The sequence below is a fragment of the Eurosta solidaginis genome, chromosome 1, assembly GCF_040869045.1.
Source record: "Eurosta solidaginis isolate ZX-2024a chromosome 1, ASM4086904v1, whole genome shotgun sequence".
NCBI classification, from domain to species: Eukaryota; Metazoa; Arthropoda; class Insecta; order Diptera; family Tephritidae; genus Eurosta; species Eurosta solidaginis.
Genome location: NC_090319.1, coordinates 312,111,948 through 312,123,894, shown reverse-complemented (window position 1 = coordinate 312,123,894; position 11,947 = coordinate 312,111,948). Strand labels below are relative to the sequence as shown.

At 38.7% G+C, this 11,947-nt stretch overlaps 1 protein-coding gene across 13 annotated transcripts in view; it reads right to left on the bottom strand.

The window, feature by feature from the left end:
• Window positions 1-11,947, bottom strand: part of LOC137237648 (uncharacterized) — a 548,551-nt gene that overhangs the window by 278,798 nt on the left and 257,806 nt on the right. For 9 of the 13 annotated variants that reach the window (XM_067761531.1, XM_067761536.1, XM_067761533.1 and 6 more), the window contains one exon: window positions 3,793-4,685. In XM_067761531.1, the coding sequence (XP_067617632.1) occupies window positions 3,793-4,189 (397 nt within the window). In that variant the 5' untranslated portion in view covers window positions 4,190-4,685. Of the gene's footprint in view, window positions 1-3,792; window positions 4,686-8,939; window positions 9,177-9,363; window positions 10,067-11,947 lie in introns of all 13 variants that reach the window. The other 4 variants (XM_067761537.1, XM_067761529.1, XM_067761530.1 and 1 more) reach the window with 3 other exon arrangements.

The window sequence follows — 11,947 nt, the reverse complement described above, 5'->3', positions numbered from 1 at the left end:
CACTTTCCAATTTAATTACGATTTGCGCTGCTCGTCATGAGCTTTCGCACAAAATTAAATCAATACCGTCGTTAGCCTCTACGGTTCGTTTTAAACTCGGTTTATTCATATATTTTAACGTAGGTTTGTTAATAAAACACCACGCGTATCACGAAAACAAGTAATTTTGCGCGGGTGGCTTGGAATCACGTCCGCTCCAACCTCCCACACACCGCAATCTTGCTGGTTTTTGTTGAAACACATAAGCTGCTCGAAAACACAGCACTAAATACTTTGCAAAAAATGCTCTCGTCACTCCACGTCATTTGACTAGTCATCTTACGGTGATGGGTTATATTCGTAGTCACATTTGCATGGGCGTGGGTAGGGTTTGTGACCAGGTGTTTTGTAGGGTAATAATATAATACCCAACTGACGAAATGCATGCGCTGCAGCGAAAACGCGCATCACCCAACCAACCTCACGGCCACTCGCCCTGGCACATCCATAAAAATGCCACAGTCGCCCTGAGAGCGACACGACACGTTATACGCTGGAACGGAGACCTCGGCCTCTTCGTCCAGCCCAGAAAAACCTCAAAACCATCGAGTCTGGAACGGAGACCTCTGCCTCTTCGTCCAACCAACAAAAAAAAACCGCAAATCTGGAATGGAGACCTCGGCCTCTCCATCCGGAACGACAACAACCAAAGAATAACAAAAAATGGTGCCAATCTGGAACGGAGACCTCGGCCTCTTCGTCCAGCCTTACTGGCCATCGACTATACACATATTACATTCTGAATTTCTATATTTAAGAATTATGTATAATTCAATGGCAAGAAATATTCACTTACATCTGTTCATCACCGTTAACTTTTATCATCCTAGCTTAGGTGGCATGCTAAGCAAGTCGGAAAGGATTCCCGGCCATTTTGCGTCGCAGACGAACTCATTTAGATTAAGTTTAGTGTGTAAGTCTTATAATAATTTTTCTCGTTTCAGCGGAGGTCATTGGCGGAAAACGATGTTGCGTATCGCAAGGGGGGCCGGCATGTTTAGGAAGGATGCCTAACTTTTCCGCATCTGATTGCGACCCCCCCAATGCAACTCTGCAAATCGATACTCGATACTCGAATTAATTTATAACCACCCACACCATCACCCTCATGCATGTGCATGCATGTACATGCACGTGTATGTGTGCTTTTTGTCAGCACTCATGCATATGCATGTCGGGGTTGATGTGTGGGTGCCTTTCCCCTCCAAAACGGAGGATTTTGCGGGTCAACGGTTGTAGCTTGCTATACAACCGGCCTCTTTGATTTCAACAGCCAACCAGCACGCATCTGCCGCCAACGATCTCCACTGTTTTCCAGAATATATTCAGGTAATATTGTAACCAGGTTATATATATATATTCACATAATAAAGTTCACCCATTATAACGAGGAAAATCCTCCCGTGTTCTTCTTTCTTTTCTATTGAGTGAATCATCCATTGAGCGAGATCGACCCTTGTGCGCCTACCCACTGCCGGTTTACGACGCACTCAGGCCGAACATTTGTGGTCAGCAGTTAAGAGCGAAGAAGAAAGAGAAACAGTCACAAATCATGTTATCACACACATGTACATGGTTATAGCTAAATAACTAAGTACGAGGTACAACTTTTCGAGAAGGCTGTTCGTGAGAAGTCTAGACCCTAGGAGAAATAGTGAAACGAAGCAAGTGAGTGTATAAAAGCAGCGCAAGTTGAGGACTAACCAATGAGTCTGGTTTTAATACGCTTAACGTGAAGTACGTGAGTATTGTAATTGTGTAGCATTATTACTTCAGTAGAGTTGTTTAAAAAAAATAAATAAATGTAAGGCGCGATAACCTCCGAAGAGATCTAAGGCCGAGCTTCTCTTCCAATTTGCGTCGTGCTCCTCTTGATTTTCCCTACAAATTGGCCGGACGGGACCTACATGTTTTATGCCGACTCCGAACGGCATCTGCAAAGCAGATGAGTTTTCACTGAGAGCTTTTCATGGCAGAAATACACCCGGAGTGCTTGCCAAACACTGCCGAGGGGCGACCCCGCTTAGAAAAATTTTCTTCTAATTGAAAAATCTTATTTCTAAAATTTTGATGTTGCTTTGCCCGGGAGTTGAACCCAGGGCATACGGTGTGATAGGCGGAGCACGCTACCCATCACACCACGGTGGCCGCCAGTAGAGTTGTTTACAAAGAATATTTTTCCATACTGAATATTTGAGTTATTTTTTCGACAGTTCAGCGATTCAAACTACAACATTAGTTGCACAATAATCAGGAATTAGCCATCCGCTACATTATTATTTCCGATATATCAAATAGTTCAGGAATATCAACAAAATAATGGTATAATAATAAAAATCTAATATATAAAATTCTTCTATCACGGTGTTAGACGCTTAACTCCTCCGAAACGGCTGAACCGATTCTCTTGAAATTTTGTGAGCATATTTTTTAGGTCTTAGAATCGCCCAACGTCTACCTTTTGTTTCGCTACGTGCCTAGGGTTTTGAGATCATAACGTGGACCCTGGTACCCCTAGAATGCGTACATACAATATGGATATCAAATGAAAGCTGTTGATGAGAGCTATAGCACAGAATAATCCTCATGCCCTTGGGTGCACAGGGTCTCGAGATATAGGCCAAAACGTGGAACCGGGTACCCCTAGAATGTGTTTATACAATATGGATATCAAATGAAAACTGTTGATGAGTGCTATAGTACAGGATAATTTTCATACAACTGGGAGGATAGGGTCTCGATATATAGCCCAAAATGTGGACCCGGATATACCTAGAATGTGTTTTCACATTATGGGTATCAAATTGAAGCTGTTGATGTATGCTTTAGTACAGAGTTAGTTTTACTGCGCTGAGTAACTAGGGTCTCGAGATATAGGCCAAAATATTGACCCGGATACCCCTAGAATGTGTGCGTATTATGGATATCAAATGAAAGCTGTTGCTAAGAGCTCTAAACTTCATTGTTATATTCGATTTAGTCGCATCAACCTGGCAAAACTGATAAATATGCATGCGAAGCCGAAATAAAGACAAGAATTAATAATACCCACATACCTATTTACATACGTCCTATTCGATTTGCCTGAAATTTCGTATATAAATTTGCCTATATTAGTATTTACGATACTTTTTTCTGGGAAGTATACCAGAGACGGACTGGGACTGGCATTACGACTAGGACTGGGACTGAGACTGAGACTCGGAGTGGGACTGGGACTGAGACTCGGAATGCCACTGGAACAAAATACATACCACCCTCTGGGACTGGCAATAAGAGATGAAGAAGAAGGAGAAAAATTTGAAGGAAGAGAAAAGAGAGAAGGAGACTAAGAAACAGATAGAATGAGACGAAGATGGAGATGAAGCGAAATAGACGGAGGGAGGAGTGAATAAAAAGATTAGGAAAAAGTGTAGAGGGGTAGGGCAGAGTTAGACGGAAAAAGCTTATTAAAATACATGCAGATAGGCCAAATTTAGTAGGCCATGCTAGTAATATCAATTATATAATTATAATAATAATAATAATTATACAATTTTAAAGCTATGCCACACTGCCGTATTTTTTCGGAATTTTATTTAGAATCCGAAACAGCTAGAAAAAATGTCAAAAATATTTCTTCCATCTTAATATTCATACTCAGGTCATAGGAAGAAAAGTATTTGAAATCCAACTTAACTATTTGTTTAGCAAGCTTTAAATATGTCAATATGTTAAAGTTCAAATGAACAGAAAAAATGCAATGTCACTTACCATTACCAGCAGCTAAGAGCAACAATACGCCACATATAAGCAAGCATTGAGTAAAATTGCTAATCCCGCTGCCACACTTTCTACTGCTATGTGCATCACATCGCTCGAAACGCTGTTGCTGCTGCGATAACAAAACATTACTACATAAATGTGTTCGAGGCAACATCTTAATATCACTTGATTCGCACATTGTATAACAGTTCGCCGGTTTGACTAACTTGGGCGCGGACACGAACGCGGACGCGCACAATGACGCGTATTCTGGCGTAGAAGAGGAGACGGAAACGGAAGCGGAGGTGGAGACCGAAGCGTTAGCAGTGTTCGTAGCGCTCGCGTACGTTGACATAAAACCACGGCTAAGAGGCAATTTCATTGACCGCGAATTACAAACAAACATTTGATTATATATAACGAAATTCTTACGGCTGCCGCCTTTCAAACCACACACGATACGTTTTGTAGCAGCAGGTCAAATGAAGTCAAATTGTTAAGATATCTTAGCGTGAAAATAGGTACTACTAGGTCGAATGGATTAAATTGTATTCTGCTGAATTTGTATGTATGTATTCATATTTTTTTGTATGGCCAATTGCGGCTTAGTCTAATACGATCACGTTTCAACACCACTAAGTTTGATGCAAACCGCAATATTATGGTTTTAACACGCACCACAAGCACAAAAAGCAACAATCAAGTTTGTATATTTTTGGTGTGCGTTTGAGTGTTTAATTTCCTTTATTTTTTTTTTTTTTTTTTTTTTGTCTCTGTTTACTTTATTTCACACTTGCGACACATGCGCAATTTCGACGAATTATTAGTTTCATGTTCTGCACGTTATTTATCTAGTTAATATGTGTGGCACGTCTAATGGGGCTAATAAACGATCAAGTGCTCTGAAAAGACAAGATATGAAAGGCGTAATGGGCGTGGTAGATGGTTGGCACACCGGCAGTTCTATATATGTTTGCATTAATGTGTGTATGTTTATTTATCTGTCGGTTGCAAAATTGAAAAATCTGAAATTGATATTTTATGGCAGACCGCCTGTTGTAGCCTACGCTGCACAGTGGTTCAAACGCAATGAAAGTAGGAATTTGCAATATTCCTATAACTATAGTGCTATCACTCAAGTTTGTAAATTTCCAACCAATTTGCTTTCCGTACAAAAACAGTCATAACTATATTTTTTTTTTTATATACTCAGCGTATTTTGCACACAGAGTATATTAACTTTGATTGGATAACGGGTTGTACAGGTATGAAGGAATCGAGATATATATAGACTTCCATATATCACAATCATCAGTATCGAAAAAAAATTTGTTTGAGCCATGCCCGTCCGTCCGTCCGTCTGTCCGTTAACACGATAACTTGAGTAAATTTTGAGGTATCTTTATGAAATGCATGGTATGTAGGTTCCTGGGTACTCTTCTCAGACCGCTGCTTAAAATGAACGAAATCGGACTACAACCACGCCCACTTTTTCGATATCGAAAATTTCGAAAAACAGAAAAGTGCGATAATTCATTACCATAGGTGGGTTGACCTTATGACGAAAAACATAAAATTAGTAAAATTTTAGACAACGGGCGTGGCACCGCCCACTTTTAACCGTCCTGTTCATGATGTTTTTCTTCTTAGTTCCCATGGCTGGGTACCCGGGTACCACAAGGCAGCCCATATGTGAGAACTACTAGTGGTACCTGAGTATCCCAGCCATGGGAACTAGTAATAAAAAACTAATTTTAGTAATAAAAAACTAATTTATTAAAAAAATGATCTTTATGAAAGTATATTTGAAAAAAATTTCCCTCCCTTTTGTAGAAAACTTATTCCCATAGGGTGCCACAAAATTTTGACTGGTTTCTATTTGTAGATTTTGTAAAAACGGTTTTTGAATATGCAAAAGGTACCCGGGTATCCATCTATGAACAGGACGGTTAAAAGAAGGTAATATAAAAGACTTGCAAGCTGAAATTTGGCTGTCGTTGAAGATATCATGATGAAATTTGGCAGGAACATTACTCCTATTCCGCATGTGAACTAAATAAAAATTAGCAAAATCGGATGAAGAACACACCCAATTAAAAAAAAATTTTTTTTTAAGTCAAATTTTAACAAAAATTTAAATTTTACAGTATATAAGTAAATTATGTCAACATTCAATTCCAGTAATGATATAAAAAATGTAAGGCACGGTAACCTCCGAAGAGATCTAAGGCCGAGCTTCTCTTCCAATTTGCGTCGTGCTCCTCTTGATTTTCCCTACAAATTGGCCGGACGGGACCTACATGTTTTATGCCAACTACGAACGGCATCTGCCAGGCAGATGATTTTTCACTGAGAGCTTTTCATAGCAGAAATACACCCGGAGCGCTTGCCAAACACTGCCGAGGGGCGACCCCGCTTAGAAAAATTTTCTTCTAATACAAAAACCTTATTTCTAAAAAAAAAAATTTACCAATCCTTATGAATTTGGTAGGGGCATAGATTCTATGATGGTAACTGTTTTAGGTGAAATCGGTTGAAGCCACGTCCATTTTTTATACACAATCGACCGTCTGTCCTTCCGCCCGGCCGTTAACACGATAACATTAGCACAAATCGATATATCTTTACTAAACTTAGTTCACGTACTTATCTGAACTCACTTTATCTTGGCCGAAATCCGACTATGACCACGCCCACTTTTTTGATATCGAAAATTACGAAAAATGTAAAAAAAAATTCCATAATTCTATACCAAATACGAAAAACGGGATGAAACATGGTATTTGGGTTGGTTTATTGATGCAAAATATAACTTCAGAAAAAACTTTGTAAAATGGGTGTGACACCTACCATATTAAGAAAAAGAAAATGAAAAAGTTCTGCAGGGCGAAATCAACAGCCCTTGGAATCTTGGCAGGAATATATTTCGTGGTATTACATATGTAAATAAATTAGCGGTGCCTGACAAATGATGTTCTGGGTCACCCTGGTCCACATTTTGGTCGATATCTCGAAAACGCCTTCACATATAAAACTAAGGGCCACTCCCTTTTAAACAATCATTAACACCTTTCATTTGATACCCGTATCATACAAACAAATTCTAGAGTCACCCCTGGTCCACCTGGATGTCGATATCTCGAAAATGCGTCCATCTATAGAACTAAGGGCCAGTCCCTTTTAAAATACTCATTAACACATTTCATTTGATTCCCATATGGTACAAAAAAATTCTAGAGTCAGGCTTGGTCCACCTTTATGGCGATATCCCTAAGTGGCGTCCATCTATAGAGCTATGGCCCACTTCCACTTAGAATACTTTTTAATACCTTCCATTTGATACACATGTCATACAAACACATTCCAGGGTTACCCTACGTTGATTTTCCTACATGGTGATTTTCCCTTATTTTGTCTCCAAAGCTCTCATCTGAGTATGTAATGTTCGGTTACACCCGAACTTAGCCTTCCTTACTTGTTTTGTTGTAACTTAGTTATTTACCATTAAATTTTTAAAACGTGCACGTCATAGGAAAAGTGCGAGAGAAAAGTTCTTCGAAAGTTTTCCAGACCTTTACGTGGTCGCGACAGTGAGCACAGAAAAATATTAAATAATGAGCTGGGGAGCTTTAGCCAGGCATGAATATAGTCCAGTGAATTTAAAGACAGAGGCTACGCTAGCAAGGCCGTGTTATGCGAATGACAGGTGATGCCCCGCTGGAAGCACTAGGTTGAAAATGATTCTAAAACCCTTGGTGTTGTCAATTGGCGCCCGTTAACCCAAGACAGTAAGTTTTACTGGAACCTCAGCGTTGAGTAGAGAGCGAAGGAGGCTTCGTCGCCACTTAATGCGCGTAAAAGAATTATGCAGTGTACGCGGCATCTATCGCCCTCTCTCTCTAATTTGGTATATGCAGCTATTGCAAAGTTTAACCTATACAATGGAGTACTTCTTTCAAGGACAGCCACACAAAAAAGAACACACCTCTAAAAAAAAAAAGGGTATATTGTTGTTGTTGTTGTAGCAGTGCTTCGCCCCATCCAGTAGTTGCGACCGATCACAAATTGTCGTCAATATCCTCTAACGGGAGTCCAAGAAAATTTGCTGTTTCAACAGGGAGGACTTTAATTAGAGAGTTGTTAGAGGCGTTGTTTCCACAATATAGTTAAAGAGATGGTTGGTGTCATGTGGCGACACGTTACAAGCAGGACATATGTTTTGTATGTCGGGGTTGATTCTGGATAGATAAGAGTTTAATCTGTTATAGTATCGAGATCGAAGCTGAGCTAGAATGACGTGTGTGAGTATGCGTTCTTCTTCTCCAAGTTTTGTGTGTTGTTCTTTGACTACAGGATTCACCGAGCAAGTTCTGGTATAGAGGTCCGACGCCTGTTTATGGAGTTCACTGAGGACCCGCTTGTGTTTTTTGGCTTCATACGTCTGTGTACTCAGGTGCCGCATTTCCTCATAATGCTTACGGAGATGACTCCTTAAGTCCCTGGGCGGTTTTGGCTCATCAATCATATGTCTGTTGGAACGCCCAGTTTTCTGGGTATTCAATAGGAAGTGTTTGGTTAGCATTTCATATCTCTCCCCAATGGGGAGAATTATCACTTCATTATGTAGATGGTGTTCTGGGGAGTTACAAAAACAACCCGTGAAAGAATTTGATCGTATAGCAAACTTCTGATAAAACTATTGACTAATTTAGTCGCGGCCGCCATGTAGTGGTGGTAGCGTGCTTCGCCTATCACATCGAAGATTGTGGGTACGCGCCTTGGGCAAAGCAACATCGAAAATTTGGAAAAAGTTTATCAATTAGAAAAAGGTTTTCTAAGCGCGGTCGCTCCTCGGCAGTGATTTGGCAGACAGCCTGAGTGTGTTTCTGACATGAAGAACCTTCGCAGTGAAAGCTCATCTACCTTGCAGATACCGTTCGAAGTCGGCATAAAACATGTTGCGCGGGTCCCTCCAATTTGTAGAAAAAATTAAAAGGAGCACGATGTACATTGGAAGAAAAGCTCAGCCTCAAATCTCTTCGGAAGTTATCGCACCTTACATTCAGTTTATGTGAGGTTATCACGGGCCAGTCAGTTCAACCTTGTCTAGCCTTACCAGTCTAATGAAGTTTCTGTGCAATATTTTATGACATTACCTATGAGTTAAACATTTTCTTTCGCCTTTCTTTCATTTTGAACCACTGTGTACAGTACGTTAAGGGACGCATAACATTACAATTTTCTTAAGACAAGTCGAACGTGTTGGCTTTGCGCTAGTTTTTATATTACTTATAACGTGATATTTTGCACTTTTTCTGTACTTGATTTTCCTACCAATATATATGTATGTATTTTTATTAATTTTTTTTTTAATATTTCATTTTGTTGCTGTCCTGCACATAGACATCGGATGTACGCATTTAATCTTTGACGGTACTCAGAAGCGTTTGAAAAAAATAAAAAAACTTTTTCTTTGGCGCTTCTTTAATTTCTAATATGATATACTCGTTAGTTGAGTAATGTATGTTTGTACATGTGTATGTATATTTATACACTTTTAACACTTAATTTAATTTTTACCACAATTTCACACTTTTTGTTGTTGCTTTCGCATGTATATCATTATAACGCTTTACTCCTATCGCTCTTACATATAATTTGCAAAAATTCTAATATTTCAAAGATTAGACTATCTCCCATCAAAATACACATACACGATTGCCTGTTTGAATAATTTTATGCATTCAACTTTTGTTTTCTATATTTCGAATTATGTGGTTGCGCGTTGCATTGCGGCAGGCAGCTGATTATGGTTGTGTGGTAAGCGCAAAGTGAATGCAGCTTTTCATATGTCAACAGATGTTTTGCATCCGTTGTACAACTTTTTGTTGTTGTTGTTGTTGTTGCTGTTATTTGTGCATTACTTCTAGTTTTTGTTGTTTTGCATAGCTAATGTAATATATTGCAATTATTTTGTTATTGTGTTTGTTTTTGATGCTATTTTATTTTTATTTTTTTATTTTTTGGCAAATTTTTGTTATTTTGGCTTTATTTTTCTTGTTTTTGTTGAAGTTGTTGTTGTTGTTGTTGCTGTCGCTGTCTATTGCAAGCACCCACAAACTAATTAGTTTCAATCTGTGACCACTACGTACGCATGATTAATAATTTCCTGCCGCAAAACACTTTCAATCTTTTCTGTGTAAATCCCAATTATTCATTTGTGTTGCAATTGGCTATTCGCTTGATGTAATCAACTTAATTGTGAATTCTTTTCGGTCGGCTTCTATATTCAAAATTTAAATTATGTTTGTTTTTTTCCGAACCTACAATAATCAACTTAATTGAGTGTAACTATATTTGCAGTGTCGTGCAAAATAAAAGCATAGAAATTTCCTTCAGAGTATTTTACTCAACAAAATTTAAAGCATTTGTTGAGGGATATAAAATACCACTTGTTGGAAATTTGAAATATACTCACACAAGTAAGGAAGTCTAAGTTCGGATGAAACTGAATATTACATACCCACTTGCAATACTATTGTTGTTTATTTTGTGTGCGTAATAGTGTTACAAGGCTGCGCAATAATACATATACATATGGTTCTATTCTGAACTAATTTTTCATCAAGTTATGGCTAGCGAAACATAGAAAATTGCTTAGTCATAAAAGAGGCGGTGCCACGCCCATTTTTTTAAATTTAAAGTTTTTCCTATTTATTGTTATAAATCCACTAAAGAAATGAAATACCATTGATATTAGGCTCTTTTTTGCAAAGATATAGCTTACGACTTTTTAAAAATCTTTTATATAAAAGTGGGCTTGGTCCTTAACCGATTTCATAAATTTTTCTTCTAAGCAGTCCTTATAGTAAAGGCAACCCCTCTGCCGAGTTATATTACGATAGGTTTAACGGTTATTGATTTAGGATTAATAATATTTGTAAAATTGAGTTTATCACAAGAGGGCGGTGTCACGCCCATTTAAAAAAATTTTCAAATTTTTATGAAGAGTCTCAATATCAGTCCACACGTCAAACTTTAACATTCTAGGTGTATTATTTACTAAATAATCCGGTTTTTTGTGTTTTCCAATATGTTATATATATAAAAAGTGGGCGTTCTTATTATCCAATTTCGCTCATTTTCAATACCAATCTATGCTGGGTTCAGATAAGCTCGTATACCAAATTTGGTGAAGATAACTCAATATTTACTCAAGTTATCGTATTAATGGACAGACGGACGGACATGGCTCAATCAATTTCCTTCGATATTGATGATTTTGATATATGGAAGTCTATATCTATCTCGATTCCTTTATACCTTTACAACCAACCGTTATCCAATCAAAGTTATAATACCCTGTGTACAAATACAGCTGGGTATAAAAACAGATCTTAAAACCAAAATAACGCGGTTAGTGGTTAGTCATAGATAGATCGTAATAACACTATAAATAAACTAAATGTAAGGCGCGATAACCTCCGAAGAGATCTAAGGCCGAGCTTCCCTTCCAATTTGCGTCGTGCTCTTCCTGATTTTCCCTCCAAATTGGCTGGACGGGACCTGCATGTATTATGCCGACTCCGAACGGCATCTGCAAGGCAGATGTGTTTTCGCTAAGAGTTTTTCACGGCAGAAATACACTCGGAGTGCTTGCCAAACACTGCCTAGAGACGACTCCGCTCAGAAAAATTTTCTTCTAATGGAAAAAACTTGTTTCTAAAATTTTGATGTTGCTTTGCCTTTGGCGTGAACCCAGGATCTTCGGTGTGGTAAGCGGAGCACTTTACCATCATACCACGGCGACCACCTGACATTACCTGCTTCTTATAAAACCGACACTGGGAAGAAAGGGGACGAAACCATCACCACCATTGAGATTAAAGGAGCCATCGAACATGCTAAACCATCTAAATCGATAGGCCCGGACGGGAATGCCATCCCGATGCTTAAAAATCATGGCTTTGAGGGATTATATAACTGATGCTTGTCTAAAACCTGTCGCTGTCCACTATCGTTATCCTTGTGAAATAGAAAATAGCGAGGGTGCTTCCGGTACTAAAGAATCCAGCTAACGCAGGAAATTCATTATGACCGATATCTCCTTTATCGTGGGTAGCCAAGACACTTGAAGACGAGCTACTCCCTTAATTCACCACAA